Here is a 17,732-nt window from a genome sequence, read left to right on the forward strand (position 1 = left end):
AATCCGCAAAATCAAACCATTTAAAATAATATTATTAACAACCAAGAAAATGTGTTTCAAAAGGAGAAGAAATTTAATGCAGTTTTAATACAACACATACAAAGATGACCAGAACATATGCGTAAATAATTCTTCAAAAACTATAAAACCATTAGAATTCTTAAAATTAGAATATAAATAATATGTAGAGTGGAGCATGAAATCAACAAACAAATCAAGGAAATTACACCCCATATATTAACACTCTTGGGAAACTAGATCTAACACATGATATCTAATGAAAAAAATTCAATGCAATGCATCAAAATAAGAGTGGATCATCTGATATGTTTTTGTTGAAAAGTTTGTAAAGCTTTCCATACCTAAAGTTCAATTAAAATGGTCCTTATTATTAATTTTTGTGTCATATGCAAGTCCAATTTTTTTCTTGTAATTTATGTTTAATTCCTTCAGGAAGACACTGCAAATATGAGAATGAGAAATTACTGTGTAAGTTAGCAGGTTTTCTCTTCCCTGGGCGGTACCTAAAAAGGTGTTGCCTTCTTAACCGGTTCATCGCCGATAACGGAGCGTACCTCTGTCTGGGGAGTCTTCGCGTTTTCTTCTGGGAATGAAGGCACATATTATGTGGCTCGTGTTATACTTTTCTCGGAGATAGGGTCATTCAATCCCCCTCAGGATGTCTATGCAGAAAGGGGGGGGGGTGTTAATTTTTTTATTGTTTTACCTAATATAAAACTCCTCCTCTCGCTTATAGCTTGCCCAATTACCACTTAAAGTCAACATGTTAAGAGGTGCAACGGTCGACTGAGACAAAAGACCTGCAAAGTGACAACAACAACAAAAGAGAAGAAATACTGAAAAGTGACCTGTCGAACGGTTCAATAAAATCTTGTCGCATTACCAATTGCAAAATTGTCAGTAGATTAAAATTAATTCAAATTTTTGAGAGTAAAAGCAAGCATACAGATGACAACAATAACAAACAGGAGTGTGATTCGTGGAAATATATTCATGCCAAATTATCTTGTGCTTCTATGTAAATACCTTTATGAGCAAACACGAGGTAATTGAGTGAAATATATCAAGCCGAATAATTAATTGAAAGTCTACTGAGACTATTTGAAATCATTTTGAGTTTACATATAAAGAAAAGGTTAATATCCCTGTCATTTACAACTACACAAAAAATATGATTTTTTAAATTTTTTTAAAATCATGAAACCAAAATTTAAATATCAGTAAGTAGGAAAAGGTCACCCCCGATAGTAGAGAAGTTTTTTTTTTTTCTTTATTTTTTCTAAATTTTTTAAATTGGATGCCCACTTACCCCGGTGAGATGAGAAACTGAGTACTATAAATTAGTTTTTATGTTAGAAAAATAAATTATCTTTACGAAATTTTATATGCTAATATCAGGTGAAAAAGTTCTCTTTGATACTTTACAATAGTATGCAAGAGGAAAATTGTAGCTATAGAAATGTTCAAACTAAGAATACCTTTTCTGATTTAAAAATGGATTAACACCTACTTGCTCTACCTTCCCTTATGACTTAAATATATAATTAATATGCATCACGATTGTAATTTAATTATTTTATGACATCGATTGAATTAAATTTCCATTAGAAATCTTTCTTTTTTTTTTCATGTTTTTAACTCTTTTCCTTTATACGCTTCCTTTTCTCCTCTAAAATGTGTATCATCAAAATTTGGGAGTCTTACGGCTTCTATAGTGTTCTGAATAGGAATATTATAGTTATAACCATTCAGTTGAATCATGATCAGAGTGAGGAACGACAAATGCAACAGCATGTTTACGATTTTAGGAGTTCTGATTGATTGCTTTCCATCAACAGCCAATAATTTACGAGATTTATTGGAATTTATATTCACACGTCATTATTTTAAATGTATTGTGAACAATAATATAGTACACATCCTCAAAAAGCTTTCATAATACATAATGAAGAACGCTAGATGAGATGCGATTGAACTGATAAAGGATTAATCGAAATCTTAAAAATATTGCTAAAAAAATTACGGTTACGAAGCACTTTCATGAAATCGAAACATTTTAGTTATCTTATAACATCCGAATTTTGTTCATAAAAATTTCCTCACTTGAATATCTGAAGCCTTGACCTAAGTTCATAGCTTCACAAAAATGTTTATGCTAAATCTTGCAAAAAAAAAAAAAAAAAATAGCTATCTAACATATAATTTACAAATTTTTACTTGTATCAATAAATGAAGAATATTCTTTCCTAGAATATAGCCAATGAAAAACTGATGAATTTATTTTAGAATCAACAAACAAAACATAATATTTTCAAGGATGTGTTCATTTAATTATATTAGTCTAGAATGGAAAATTTAATCTCATGCATGGGGCTGAAAAATCTCACACTTGTAAGGTTCACACGATACACCATCTCTCAATGCTTCCTCCAATAACTGTAAATATAAAAGTGTTGAGTGTACTAATCCAGAATACTCAAGCATCATTTTTCTCTTAGTGAGTTCTCTGTTTCTGGTAGCTATGTGATTAGAGAATTGCGGGCTGGATGCGAGATTCCATTCGAAATCATTGTATGTGAATATGGTGCACAATGAATCTGCTGATTTAGGTTAAATATCTTCACGTTCGTCAACGATTATATCTAAAGAATGGTTCTGGTTCAGGTGCCATCATCATCTATTTATCTAACCACGGTTCACAATTTCCAAATCCAATGTAGTTATTAAATGGGACTTATACAAACAAACAAATCGTCGTTTCTGATGGTAGATATGAGTGCTGCCATCTCGAATTGCCGCATAAAACTTTTTTGTCCCAATTATTTCAGTATTTTCCTATTTTAGACCTCAGAAAATTTGAATTTTTTGAAACATTAGTAAAATGTTAAAATTTTCTTGTCATTTCTACTTCATAAGTTGGTTGAAATTATAACGCTCAATAAAATTATAACGCCAATGCTCCATAAGTTCGATTCAAACTTTAAAGCAATGAATGATGTAGATGCCATATTGTGATTTTATTTGTAGGATAAGTTTTCATAAAAAGAAAACTGGTTTTTTTTAATCCCTTTAGTTTGACCTGTATCGCACCCTTAGGTAATAAGGAATATTGGATCTAAAACTAGTGGGAGAGATCTTCCAAAAACTCTCGCATACTCTCTAATAAAGATGGATTTATGATTGTGATTGAATCCGAAATTCGACTCAGAACTACAATTTCAGTCACAAAATCGCGTATCAAATTTGAGATATTTAAGTCATTGCGTTTTTGAGATAATTAAGTTTAAATGCTTCTGAAAATACTGATCTTCAGACGTTCTACCCCTTATTAGATTTGGCTCAAAATTTGATATGTGTCTAAAATATGGATATTAAATATATATAATAATATAAATAGATATAAAAGACAAAATTTCATCTATCTTGCTTAATTCTTTTTGTAATTATTGCAATAATTTATATTCGAATAGTCGGACAGACAGACTAACTCTTAATAGATTTTGCTTAAAATATGATAGAAATCCACATATATGGTGTAAAGGTCGTATATCTAATTTCATCCGTCTAACTTCATCCAGCCAGACAGAAATATTCCAGAAATGCGTTTTTCGATCTCAAGAAGGTCAAAAACATGGAGATTCTTCAAAATCTCGCGATTGAATTGCAATACTTCCTCTATACTTCGCATACGAAAAAATCGAAAACGCTACCAGGTAAAGTCGCAAGCAGTAAGTCTTAAGCAACATTAATAAAAGTAAGCAACAACGATATTTTGCGAAGCATAGCAATAAATATTTCAAACAGATTTAGGTCAATATCAACAAAGGTCTTAATCTCAAGGGAATTCATCTTATTCCTAATGAGTTAAACTCAAAAACATATTCTTTGCATATGATATTGTTTATCTAGAGGTGCCATAGTGTGTTGTTTATGTGCCAAAGTGATTCAGACGTAATAAATATCCTTAAAGAATCTTTATGCTACATGCCTTCCATATCGTAAAGAAAAAAATATTACTGATGATGATGCTATGTCCGCGTTACTACGGAAAGGGGGTGCAGTAGCTTCTGAGGGTAAAGACCCCCGAGCGCCCAGAGGGCAGAAGTCTGACTTCTAGATCATATGAAGATGACACTCGCACATTCGTTTGCACAATCCCTTTTACAGGGGGGCACTTTCACACATTTCATAGATGGAACCTAGGGTGAAGAACAACCATGCCCGCATCAGGACTCGAACCCGGGACGGCCAGATCACGGGGAAAACGAGCTACCCCTATGCCAGAGACGTCGGCAAAAGTATTATTTTCATTCAAAAATGAAAAAGAATGTAATATTTTGAAAAAGCTAACTGGCGAAGTTAATGTGTATAAGGTATTAATAGTTTTTTTTCCTCATCTGTTAAGCACCAAAAAAAAAAAATACTTTCATTTAATGAGTACGTATTTATCAACCTAATATTTGTTCCAATGTATAGTTAAAAATAAAATATTTTTTAATGAAGTAACGAAGTTTATTTTTATTTAGGTATATATGGCTCATATTGTTCACAAAAGAGGAAAGGAAATCGATCGTGATCATTCTGTAGTAAGTATGAAACATGTTTATAGTATAACTCTTATATTTTGAAAAAATCACTAATTCCTGATTATTTTGTACTGCAGTAATGCAAAACCAATCTCAAATTAGGCTCGAAGTAGTTGTATTCAGAAAAAGCTTTTGAATAGCATATCTTCTATTATGTAGATTCAGTACTGTTTGCAAAAGATCAAACGATGGATTGATGGCAAAAAAAAAAAAAAAAAATCTTAAATCTTGATTGAGACTTTATTTTAAAATTAAATGTAAAACATGGATAATCAACTTGTCTGTACCTCGTATATTGACTGTGAAGGAGTAATATTGGACTGTGACATAAATATACAAGAATGAAATATGTTCTATTTGATGAAATGAACATTGAAACAAACAGTGCCTCACTGTCAAAGGGGGAAATTAACCTGTTTCTCATAGAAAATTGCAGTGGCAGGTATTCCCCGAACATTAATAATACGGCCACCAGCTTCTTTTTGAAATAACCTTGCAAGAAGTTCAATTGAATGACGTTCGTAAAACGTGGAGGCCATTTTATACTTCCTTTAAAGTTACATAAGAAATAAAAATTACTAAATATTGGCTTTTATTTTAAGCTTTAAAATTATTTATTATAATTGTATTTTAAATATTTTATTTTGTAATGAAGGGATTTATTCGTTTCATCATGCTTTTTTGATGAAAAAGTTGAGTTAATTTTCGATTATTTTTTGTTTGCACGTTGAATATCTGTTTTGAGCTTTAACGTTAAATATTTAAATCCATACAAATATCAATGACATTTATAATTTCTTTCAAACGTTTAACTTTTTTTCAAAGGCTGATGATTGTTTCATGGAATAATTCTTTTCTTCATTACTTCACATTTTATGAATTTCTTTAAACAGTTATTACTCATCAGTTTTATTCATAAAATAATGAAAAGGTTTTATTTTATTTGTTAAGGAAAGAAATTCCCTATATATGACTAATAGGAAAGCAGGAAACTGTATAAAAATTTATATATTTCAATTTTTTTTTCGGCATCACATTTATCGACTCAAATATGAAATATAATTCTTTTCTTCATTTAAGACATCTTTTCCAACTGGAAGTATATGCCTATTTCCAATAGTTTAGAATTTAGCTGTTGTCCCACGTTTAGAATAAACCTCTTGTATAGTGCTGTATTTTTTGGGTTAATATAATTACATTTTTTGTGTGTGTTTCTGTACTTCAGATTCAGCCGATATCGCTCTTTTTGTAGATGGTATCTTGGTCTGCATTAATAGAAAAACAGTATTTACGGTCCCTTTCAATCGCTTATGCAGTTGCCTATTTATGTCTTTTGTTAGCTATAGAATTATTACTCGCATATAGTGTCATACAAGAAGACATGGGAATAAATTATCTGAAAGGTGATTTGATTTCAGATAAATTAACTTCGCAAGGAATGCCAACTTTTAACGGTTTAATGATGCAGCATATGGGAAAACAAAGGAACAATTTATAGATATAGTAAAAATTTTACCTGCATTGCCCAGAATTCTTCCACTTCACTGAAAAATTTCGCTTATAATTTGTTTCTTATAGAATACTAAACTATACGGTTCTGGCTTCTGTTCACTAATATAGACTTATTTTAATTTTGCAGTTGGCCATGTACATTATTTCCCATTTAGCTCGATGCAGATCCGCAAATGAGGAAATTCTTCAAATGCCTCCACCACCACCTCCTTATGCTAGCAGTGCTCCTTATTATGCGCCTTTACCTCCTTCTAGACCAGACGCTAGAAGTGATAGTGAAGGGTCTCAATGGTCTCTCAGTTATGATGCTATCCAAGGTATGAGCCACGAACCTCCCAAGTACGTACCTCCTCAAGGGAGGGGGAAGTATTCTAGCGCACTGGAATTGGCTAGATCTTTGAGTAGAGATCCTACCAGAAGCTGCGAGCCTGTTACTGTGGATACAGCCACTTCTCCAATTCTGCCTTATTAATTATAAAGGATTTTTTTTTTTGTTTATCTTAAATGTGCAGATTACCCCCCACCCACACACACCTTAAGTTTTAAGAAAGAATTTATTTCAGTGTAACTGCGAAAATAAAAGCAAACCGGTGGCAGTTTATTATTGATATTATTCTAAGCCATTGTTTACAATATTGTAAGCTATGTTAGACACCAAGAAAAATATTTTATTTATGTTCAAAAATGAAATATTTATTTTACCCGACTTGAAAAAAAATGTTTATTTTATGTTCATATATTGTACATGCATTGTATTGTATATTGTATTGTACATCTATTTTGGAACAGATATTACATTTTTAAAAGTTATGTTTCGTCATTTTTTTTTATACAAACGGTATTTGATTCAAATTAAATGAAGTTAAATTCCAGAACATCAATGAAATAAATATTATACTGTCACTTCGATAAAGATAAATAATTTTTTTGTAAAAAATTATGAAATAAATGCATAATAAATTTAAATAGGAGAAAATTTATAAGAATGATACTTTCATTCGTTTAAAATGTCATAAGCATCATATTTTTGTTGTTGAAACATTATTTTCTTTTTCCTTTTCAAAAAGAAATAAAAACACAAAAATAAAAAGGATAAAACCTTTGGGATTCCTTTTCAGAATAATTAAAAAATGTAACTAAAGATGCTGTTTTTCATGTCATACAGAAAAGCATTGAATGTATTAAACGACCATGTTTTACGATCATGGGCATGATTTTTTTTACTTTTAAAAATAGAAAGAATTTAAAGAATTTCTATTTTAAAAGAACTACACGAAAATCCATTTGAAATTATTTATTATTCCTTTAATGGAATCTCTTTTCCATTTGAAGATATTTACATTATTAATATTTTAAAATAAATTCGATACAGTTATTTTATTTTGCCAAGAATTTTTTTCACCAAAGAAATAAACAAAACACTCTATTTATTCTGGTATTGTTATATAAAGTTATAGGTTTATCAAATTTAATTGGTCATAATATCGGAAAAACAGCAGCACTTAGAATATAATATTTTTATTCATTTCAAATTTAAAACATCAGTTTTATAACACCAAAAACTTAAAATTATTTTTTCCAAATAAATTATCAATGTGGTGCATTTTTTCGTGCTTTAAGCAAGTATTACCTCAAGTGATTTTTTGTAAAAATTTATAAAAACACTGCAAGTCGAGTTGAAATCATAAGCAACTGTGAATCTTGATATATCCAAGTAACTTCAATGCAACTTCAAAACGGGACTTGAATTCAAACATACCAAAGACAATAGAGCAAAGTTTTGAAACACATTGGCTGTTGCTGATGTTTACAGAAAAGGGATAGAAACTATGAATCAGACATGAGTCATGGTAGTAAAGGGGGTAAACTTCATCAATGAATATTTCACTTCTACACGATTGATGGATAATTAGTTACACACTCTGTAGCATAAGAGCGACAGATTTTCAGAGTAAAACACTCAAATATTTCCTTTATGCAATTTTTATAGTTCAACTACAGTTCAGTCTGGTTCATTTGTCGGCCGTAACAAATCCTGTCAATACTGCTACACTCAGTGGTGGCGGGGTGGGCGGCTGTATAAAAGAAAAAGAAATTCTAGTTCATTTCATTAAAGTGTATTATAAGGGCTCATTCCACGACAAACTAAACAAATCTATTGAATCAATCATTTAACGAAACAAATGAAAAATGTAATCATTCCGCTAGAACTACCAAGAAATATTTTAGTTAAAAGAGCGTGAGGAAAAATGCAACTAAATTCATTCTTTTTAATTTTAGTTTGAACTCGGTTCTGTATTTGTTTTGCAGGATATTATTTTTATCTTTCTAGCGATAGGTGTACACATAAAACCTCGAATTTTTTTAAAAAATTAAATAGCATTTAAGCTTTGTTTTAGTTTTATATTTCTGATATTAGAAAAAAAAAATTCACCTGGAGCCAAAAAGCATGAATATTGTGTATTGTACAAATTTCTTTAGTTTAATATTAAAAGAATTGATTAAAATCACCTTAAGTAAATATTGTATTAGCGTTGATAATTTTCAATAAATTTTAGGCACGGTTTTTGAAGGGAGTACACATTCAGTACATAAAAATATAGAAAAAATGAATAACAAAAAAAGCATAGCATTTTAAGTATTTAAGTTATCGCACACTATAACTTGAGCAAAGGCTCATGGGACTAAGCGGGAAATATAGCCTTTCAGATCTTCATCCGCAATTAAAATAATTCACTTGATTTATCCTATCTGCCTCTTAATAATGATATATTTATCAAACTATTCTAATAATATACATACAAAACACAAAAAGCACATAAATCTATAAAATGAATAAATTAATGAAATATTTTTTAAATGACATTTTAACATTTGGTCATTCATAACTTTTAGAAGAAAACTTGCATTTATAATTCTGTTTGCATATATTCTAACCAAATTACTTTGTCCAGCAAATCTTTCAAAATGAGAACGCAAGTTCATTTACCTTGATATATTCGAAGAATATGGAGCATTTCAACCCCTGAACTTCCTCCTTGACTATCCGAATAAACTTAAGGTTACAGCATCATTTATAAATGTTTGTATTTCAGTTCACATTAATAAATTTATTATATAAATAATGTCTTCAGAAATATCAAAAGCATTGCTTCACAAGTTGAACTACAATTATTTTTATTTATGACATTTCTATGGTATTATTGAATTACGTAATAAAATTTCACAACCAGAAAATGATGGATCCTTTTCCCTATTTCCCCAACAAGAATTCAGAAAATAAATTTAATGTCATAAAGCATTTTTTCAATATTTCGTACTCTTCAAATATCTTTTTACTCTTTTAGCCAAATTACTCTTTTTACCTGGTTTATATTTAAATTTCAGCTAATAAGTTGTTATGAATGATATACCAGAACTCGTTCTATAAGCTAAACATGAAAATTCACCATATAATTCCTATACTTAGGCATGTCAATCTGTTTTCAAGAAGTTAATCAGTTAATCCTGATAACTCTTATAATATCTACTACGTTTATCTAAAAATATATATCGTTATAATATATTATCTATGTCTAAATTATCTACAGTCTAAGTACAGGGTTAGCAAGAAATAAGTTACCCACTTCAGAGGGCTTTAAAATGCGTTTTATTGGTCCAAATAAGATAAAATTCGAACTACGGGTTATTCAGATGATGCACTTTACATTTATTAATTAAAAAATAGAACAAAAATTCGCCAATAAATGGCGCTGTAACACAAATGACATTTATTTGCCTATATTGAAAAGGTGAAACCTTTTGCTTTACAGAGCATGTCTATTACCATTTTTCTTTGGATAAAAAGAAGGCGGATTCTGCACTAACATTAGTTTCTTCTCTGTTTGTCATGCCTACGTTGCAAGAAAAAGCGCTACTGGTGAAATTGTTCTACCAGAACCAACAAAACTCCGTTGCAGCTCTAAAGGAATTTCATCGTATGAAGCAGATACGAAAAGGCCCAATATCTCCAGGTTCCCTATGCAAGATGAAGCAGAAATTTGAAAAAAAAAAAAAAAAAACTGGGCAGTTTGACATTCTTCCAGGTATAGGATGGGAAAAAAAATCCCATCTTCCAGCATTCAAAATGTTGCGACAGCGCTCGTTGAAGCCAACAGTCAGTCGCCGCATAATAGTGTGAGTTTGCCAGTTGTTTCCCGTGTTCTGGATATGCCTATTCAACTGTACGAAAAATCGTACGATAGATTTTTCATTTTTATCCATACAAAATCAAGTCTGTGCACCTGTTGTAGGACGGGGACTTACAGGCCCGTAAAACTTTTGCTCTTCAATTCCTTGCTCGAATGGTGGTTGACACAACTTGGCCATGGAACATTCTGTGGAGTGATGAGGCCCACTTTTGCCTCAATGGGTAAGTAAACACCCACAACTGTCGAATTTGGGAAGAGAAAAACCCTCACGTTATCCAGAAATAACCCTTGCATCCTGAAAAAGTGACAGTATGGTGTGGTTTTAAAGCTACCTTTATCATTGGACCGTATTTTTTTAAACAGATAACTTCAAATTGAATAAAATCTGTTCCGTCACAGGACAACGGTACCATGATATTATGAGGGATTTTGTAATCCCATCTCTTCTACAGTGTAGATGCCCAAGACATATTTTCATGCAGGATGGTGCACCACATCATATTGATCGTCGTGTAAAGTGGTTGTTAATGCAGCATTTCACAGAAGCACGAGTTATCATCCGTCATTTCCCAATAACATGGCCTCCTCGCTCACCAGAAAGCACCCCTTGCGACTTTCATTTATTATTTGAAGACATCCATATTATTTGTTATTTGAAAGACAATATCTACTGTCAAAGGCCATCATCTCCACCAGATCTGAAAGACAACATTCGGCGCCATATTCTTAATATCCCAGCAGACTCACTCCGGTCATCTATGGAAAATATGGTTCTCCAATTGGAGCATATTGTTGAAAATGAAGGAAGACATATTAAGAAATTTAAGTTTTACTTTATTTAACAATTATAAACCATATTTAATGGTTTTATGTGTATTACAATGCTACCTAACGGTGAATTTTGGTATTAGTTTTTTTATTTAATAAATGTAAAGAGCATCATCTCAATAATCTGTAGTTCAAATTTTATCTCATTTGATTCAATAGAACGCATTTTAGAGCCCTCTGAAGTAGGTCACTTATTTCTTGCTAACCCTGTACATGGATAATTCACGAATATTTTGACTATCTTTCTTAATTAATACACATTTGTTACATTCCAGTTGTATTAATCCAGATTTTTCTAATTGACATTTTACTGTCAAATGTCAATTTTTATCAGATGGTAAGTTATAAATATTCATTTTCAATTTATAAACTATTCCTATCGCTAATTAATTTCTCAAAACTGAGGGGCAGCAATTCATGCACAATTTCTTCTACATCACTACATAAATATGCAGATTTCTTGTTTCTAATGGCTCTTCTCATAGATTTTAGGTCGTGAGAGCGTTTCTTGTTTCTGTAGCGCCATCTAGGGCCAAGAGTACGTCTTAGCTATTCACGCGTCCCAACCCTTTTTACGGGTTACATTCACTTATGCATTTCATTCATTCATCGTCATTTAGACATGAATAAGCTAACGAGCACCTCTGAACCAGTACACCCAGTGGTATTGTCGCGACATGGAGGATTTTGTGACCACGATAAATTTACACGTGGCCAGCCACAACATACACGGGGAGTCTTCGGTCGGGGTGGTTCGAACTCACAACCCAAGGGATGCGAATCGCCCTACCAACTAGGCTATCCCGAACCTGTGTGCAGTTTTAACGTCAAATAACTTAATAATCAAATTTAATTTAGAATACTTGAATTAATAACTGGAAACATTCTATATTGTCGACTGAGAAATACACTCTGAATTATTTTCATTTTTTTGTTTGATTGAAATTAACTGCTGCAAGGTTCGTTTTATATTTTGTTTCTTTAGCATTATCTTGCTTTAAACAAATGTATCGATTGATTTTTATAAATTGGTTTTCTGGAATGTCTCCTACTTCTCAAACTTTGTTTAATGAGTCTATTTTATATGTTACAGACAGTAAATTATACATTATATGAAAAGCGTAACTAGCATTATTAATAGTTAAATTGAAAGGATTACCACATTTTGTACATACAGTTTTTTTCTTTAACCTTTCCAACTCCTCCATATACAATTTTAAAGTCTTTATATTTCATCTGCTGTTCTTCATTTGGGTATTTTATCTCCGAGATATATATATTTTATTTCGGGTATTATTTGATCAAACCGCACATCGTCTTTGACTATATGAGAAGAAGCTTCAATGAACCGAGGGCAGTTTGGATTTTTAATGCTAAAATAATATAGCTTAATTTGTTTAGCTCTAAGACATTTATCTTATCAATTTTAGCACTTTTATTCTGAGTGTTTCGGTTTTGATTCACATAGTTCTATCACTCAAGTTTCTAACAAAAGAGAACTAGGCTCTGCAACCATTTGGTGCTAATTTTCAGTAAAATCTCAGGCATGGTTTTTAAATAATAAGAGTAAAATTTCTCACAGCATGTTAAATATTTCTTTGTAGCACATAGAAATTAAGTCGAGAACTTGTGGAAGGCTGGAATGAGCGGAAATTATAGAATGACTACTATGACCCGCACTAAGGAACATGGAAAAACTTGAATGACCTGACCGCCGGAACAGCAATACTGGTGGGAACTGTAGTTGAGTCCTAAGGGCCATCACCGGCCACTGTACAACCCTTCCCTAAGGAAGTACGTCCCGTCATCGATGGGAGATAGCCAACCCCACCTTTTCGTATACCAACAAGGGTGCCGAGAACCAACCACCATGCCGAAAGCTTTTCGTCCTCAATAACGAGGTGCCTCCCCCCCCCCGCCATGGGACTTGAATGAGCGGAAAGCGTAGTCATAATGATACACCAGAAAAATAGCTCGATCACCTTTATCTCAACAATTACAAAAGAACGAAAAAAAAAAGCAATTTTCAAGCAATGGTATTATTAGAATGCATTTGCATAATCTTACGCATATTTAACCTAGATAATGTTGTTTAAAAAGAATTTTACATATTTAACTATATTACCATGCGCGGGAAGTAAACTTGCAAATAATCAACTTCAGTTTAAAAGAAACTAATTGGATGGTAGAAAAGTCTCCTGTCATTCCAGAATTCCTTAGTATTTTAAAAGACTTTAGATTTATTTATTTTTCATTACTCCTTAGTTTTACTCTCCTATTTGTGTTGCTTTTCTTAGCTTGGTTAACTAAAATATAAATCATTTACTACCAGTCCATAAACCTGTTTATTTCTAAATGATAATATTATGAGCATCATCCAGAATTCGATGTACAAATTGTTAAGAGCAGAAAAAAAAGTTATAGGAAAGCATGATGGAAATGTCAATCGGATAAACTAAAGGTTGCTATTCGTTAGACCTGCTGTTGGATTTTAGCGCAAATCATTTAACGCTCCAAATGGAGCATTAAATGAGTTTATGAATGCTAAGATGCTGGGCTTACTGACCTCATCGTAAGAATCTCCATCACCGCTACCAATAAATATCCTTCTCTCAAAATATCTACAAAATGAGGGATATCGAATATTAGCTGTGATTGTGGAGCTGATCTTTTTCAATTGTAGGTCAACAATTTTTAAACTAGTGTGATATAGAAATTTGGAGTATTTGGAAACAATTTATGTGTCCTACTCACCATTTAACTCGCATTTTCAAATTATGTATTGCATCGCATCATTTTCTTCATTCAAGACAAGGGAATAATTATTTACTTACAACTTAAAACAATGGACTACTCTAAAAGCATACTTCTCTTCTATCTCATTAATTACCTGATTTATACCTGAACATTAATACCTGATTTATGCTTAGTACTTAAAATATAGAAACTGAAAGAACAGAATGCTGAAATCTCAAGATATGACTCCAGTTAGGAACTGAAGTGTATGTTCTATTACTTTAGATAAATAGTCAAATTTTAAAATAATTTAATTATTTCTGAATTCAGAGTATTTTAGAAATCCAAGCAATATTATGATTAAAATAATAAATTACAAAATAAATTACAATTAGACAGACCTCAAACAGCCAGCATCAGAATTATTAACAAAGTTCAAGAAATAATAACGTAATTACTAAAAATATCTAAAATTAAAAATTGATTTTAGCTAAACATGAATAAATATCATCCAAATGGGAATTTTATTAGCTTTCGTTTCAAAATATTTTTAAGGAGGAAGAAGCGCAGAACATAAATAATAAAATGACAATTATTAGAATAAAGGAAATAAATGATAAACATAACTATTAAAATGAATGCAAATAATTGATACATTTTAAAATAATTACCTTTAAAATAAATTGCCAAATTTATTATCAAATAAGTAATAAACCCAAAATGTCAAAATTTCCGTACAATTAAAGATGCTAAAACATGTTAAAAGTGACAACAAAAATTTAATTTAACAAAATTGAATATTATTTTGAGTTCAGTCTAAGATCATTTTAACGCGTCCCTTTAAAAACTAGAAAAGCATAAAATACCGAAAATGTCTATTTAGAATTCATGTATCTTTTCTAAGATAAGAATCGAATGATAAAATTCAGTTGAAAAGACGTTTGATAAAAGAAAGAAAGAAATTGGAAATAGATATTTTGGATGCAAAGTTCATTTATTTTAGTTGATAGCATAGTCGCTTTCAGTTTGTTCTGTTTCTTGTTTTGCAAATAGTCTTAATGGTTAAATTTAGGTGGAAATATATAAAAACTCAAAAATGTGTTGTTCACCATACGTGGCCACGATTGTGGCAGGAGTACTTTGCCTTGTAAGTAGGAATTGGTATTTATTTTTGAATTATAAACTGATTCGTTATCGATTATTGTTTCAAATAATAAATCAAAAATATACTGTTTAAATAACATGGACATACAAGACGATTGGAAAACGTGCTCGTAAATTTCGAAGCACTCTATGAAATGAAATTTATATTAATTGCATACATTTTAAACTATACGAACACCAAAACTTGGTATATTTCTTCCGAAATATCGATTTTTGCTTCATTAGATAGAACATATTTTCTAGAGTTTAGTATTATTACAATTCCTTATTTTACCTTCATTGTAATAGAAGTTCTAAGTATTTATTTTATACAAATTTATGAGTATTTGTTGCTTGTATGCTTATATTTGTGTTTGTTTTTCACTTTGAGACTTTAAAATATATATAAGGTGTATTATATCCAGGTCTGTCTCTTGTCTTTCAAAATATAATAATAATTCATTCATTATATAGATTATCGTATATTTTCCGCTACTACCAACATGATAATATTAACAATATCAGTTCCGTTTCTTTGATATTTTTATGCACATTTTTATAAAGATAATAAAGAAGACTAACTATTGTTTAAAATATTCAATATTTTCTAAAACTATTTTTGTGCAATTGTGGTACATAAGAAAGCGTTAATTTTAAATCTACTATAAATATTTCCGTATGATTAAATTTTCCTAAAACCCAAAATAGAAAAGTAGAGGGTGGACAAAAGTCTTTACTTGATTACAGAATATAATTTTTAAAAAACTATTATAATTTGTCACATAGTTGTTTCGATATACTGTAAGGACAATGACGACGTTTTTAATAAAACCCCATACGTCAGTAAATTTCAACATGCGCGCCCTTAAACGCTTGAAAAATTTCAAGATGGTATTCTAACTCTCTTCAAGTTTTGTCAAATATTTGGCTTGTCACACTAGACGCAGCATCTGTGAACCTAATTTTGAAAGCATCAATTTCTTCAATTGGCGTTGCAAACATTTAGTCGTTTATATATCCCCAAAATTGATACAATTATGACCGATTTGAATGCATGGACCTAAAGAAAACATTGCAAACAGGAAATCTACTTTATTATGCTGCCAACAAACGTAATTTATTTCATTTTAGAGCAAAGTTCCTTGGACATTTTTTAGTCATGAATTATTTTCGCATTAAAAAAATTAACGCTCCCTTAATTTTGAGCAAAAAAATTATCGCGATTCCAAGTAATATGAAAGACATCAATAATCGAAAAAAAAAAAAAAATGGAAACGACTAGATCAAAAATTTAGCTGAAATGTTTTAAATTACTATTATTATCTTTCTTATTTTTAACTAACACATTAAAAATTTAGTAGAATTATTTGATTTCACTCTGACCCCAAATTTCTCGTACATAACCTACAGGAAGTAAGAAACCTGCTATAGGCTAGACTTGAAAGATATTCACTTATCATTAACATAGTATTGGAAGCACGAGCAAGATAAGATTAACATTTATCCACATATCAGCTACACGAATGATAACATTTCCTATTAATGAAAACTGATGCATAATTTTATTGGCTGGATCTAATATCACTTAATTTAACTTATAACTAACAAAATCCATTAGGCAAGGATTAATAAAAAAGCGGAAGCATGGCACATTCTGCAAGTCAAAGTGACTTGCAACACTCGGTATCTTAAAAATTTCGGAAAATCGATGAAAATATCGATTTTCTAATTTTTAGTGAATAATGATCCTTGAGCCTTTGACTTATTAATTTGAAAATTTCAAAACATTCCGGCAAGTATTTAGCGAGAAATGGAGTTATTTTGTCTAACGCGATATCAGATGCCACGCCCACTTCCTGTGTTTACATCAAACATATTTCATGTGCGAGTATCCAAGCCGTTTATTTTTTCCATGAAATAAAAAGTAGGAAATTTGTTTGAAACTGTAACGGTTAAATCCTTGTTTATTTATTGTTTTACTGCTTTCGTTGCTCTTTTTGATTGAATTTCTCACTGGTTATTATAATCATTTTTTAAACAAAACTGTCTTTTTCAAGACTAGATAATTTATTTATTGCTTACATACTTTTTAATTGGTTTCGTAAATGCTTCGCAATAAAAGGAAATACCATTCACTTGCTATGAATAACAAGAGGTGGAAAACCGCTCAATGTAGCTGTGATTGAATCAAATTTACTAAATGAAACGTAATTCAAAATCGCGATTGTCAGATTCGTCAGTGAAATCGAAACTAGATGATAAAACTGACATTTGTTTGGAAGAAAATAAATACATTTTTGTTTCAACAGAACAAATTTTAAAATTGTTTGTAATGTAGTTTGTCCAGATTGCCTTAAAAAAACTGTGAATTTCAAGCTGGGTGCTAAATCTGGTTTTTCATACGAACTGAAAATTATATGCAACTACTGTTGTGAAAAAAATTAACTCGACCCCCTCTTCAAAATTATGCTGATGATAAATTGAATCTTATCAGTAAATCTTATAAGTATTTTACACAGAAAAGTACATTATATTATATATTGCATTGAATAATAATACACTATACAAATATTTGTACACCTTGCTATACAAATATTTGTACACTCCTTTTTTTGGTCATTTTCAAATATGTCGCTAATGCGTATTTCAATAAATACTTTGATTGCTTTATCTATATACTTCGGATTAACACAAAACTTTTACAGAATTATGTTTG

The 17,732-nt window shown here is 30.8% G+C and overlaps 2 protein-coding genes across 3 annotated transcripts in view; both read left to right on the forward strand.

The window, feature by feature from the left end:
• Positions 1-6,929, forward strand: part of LOC129958893 (uncharacterized) — a 31,276-nt gene extending 24,347 nt beyond the window's left edge. The window contains exons 6-7 of the mRNA XM_056071617.1: positions 4,548-4,607; positions 6,247-6,929. Coding sequence (XP_055927592.1) covers positions 4,548-4,607; positions 6,247-6,591 — 405 coding nt within the window. The 3' untranslated portion in view covers positions 6,592-6,929. The remainder of the gene's footprint in view (positions 1-4,547; positions 4,608-6,246) is intronic.
• A 7,958-nt stretch (positions 6,930-14,887) lies between these two features.
• The window catches only part of LOC129959149 (uncharacterized), a 37,563-nt gene continuing 34,718 nt past the window's right edge, over positions 14,888-17,732 (forward strand). For both annotated transcript variants that reach the window (XM_056071972.1, XM_056071973.1), the window contains exon 1: positions 14,888-15,020. In XM_056071972.1, coding sequence (XP_055927947.1) covers positions 14,970-15,020 — 51 coding nt within the window. In that variant the 5' untranslated portion in view covers positions 14,888-14,969. The remainder of the gene's footprint in view (positions 15,021-17,732) is intronic.

Source organism: Argiope bruennichi, chromosome X1 (genome assembly GCF_947563725.1).
Source record: "Argiope bruennichi chromosome X1, qqArgBrue1.1, whole genome shotgun sequence".
NCBI lineage: Eukaryota > Metazoa > Arthropoda > Arachnida > Araneae > Araneidae > Argiope > Argiope bruennichi.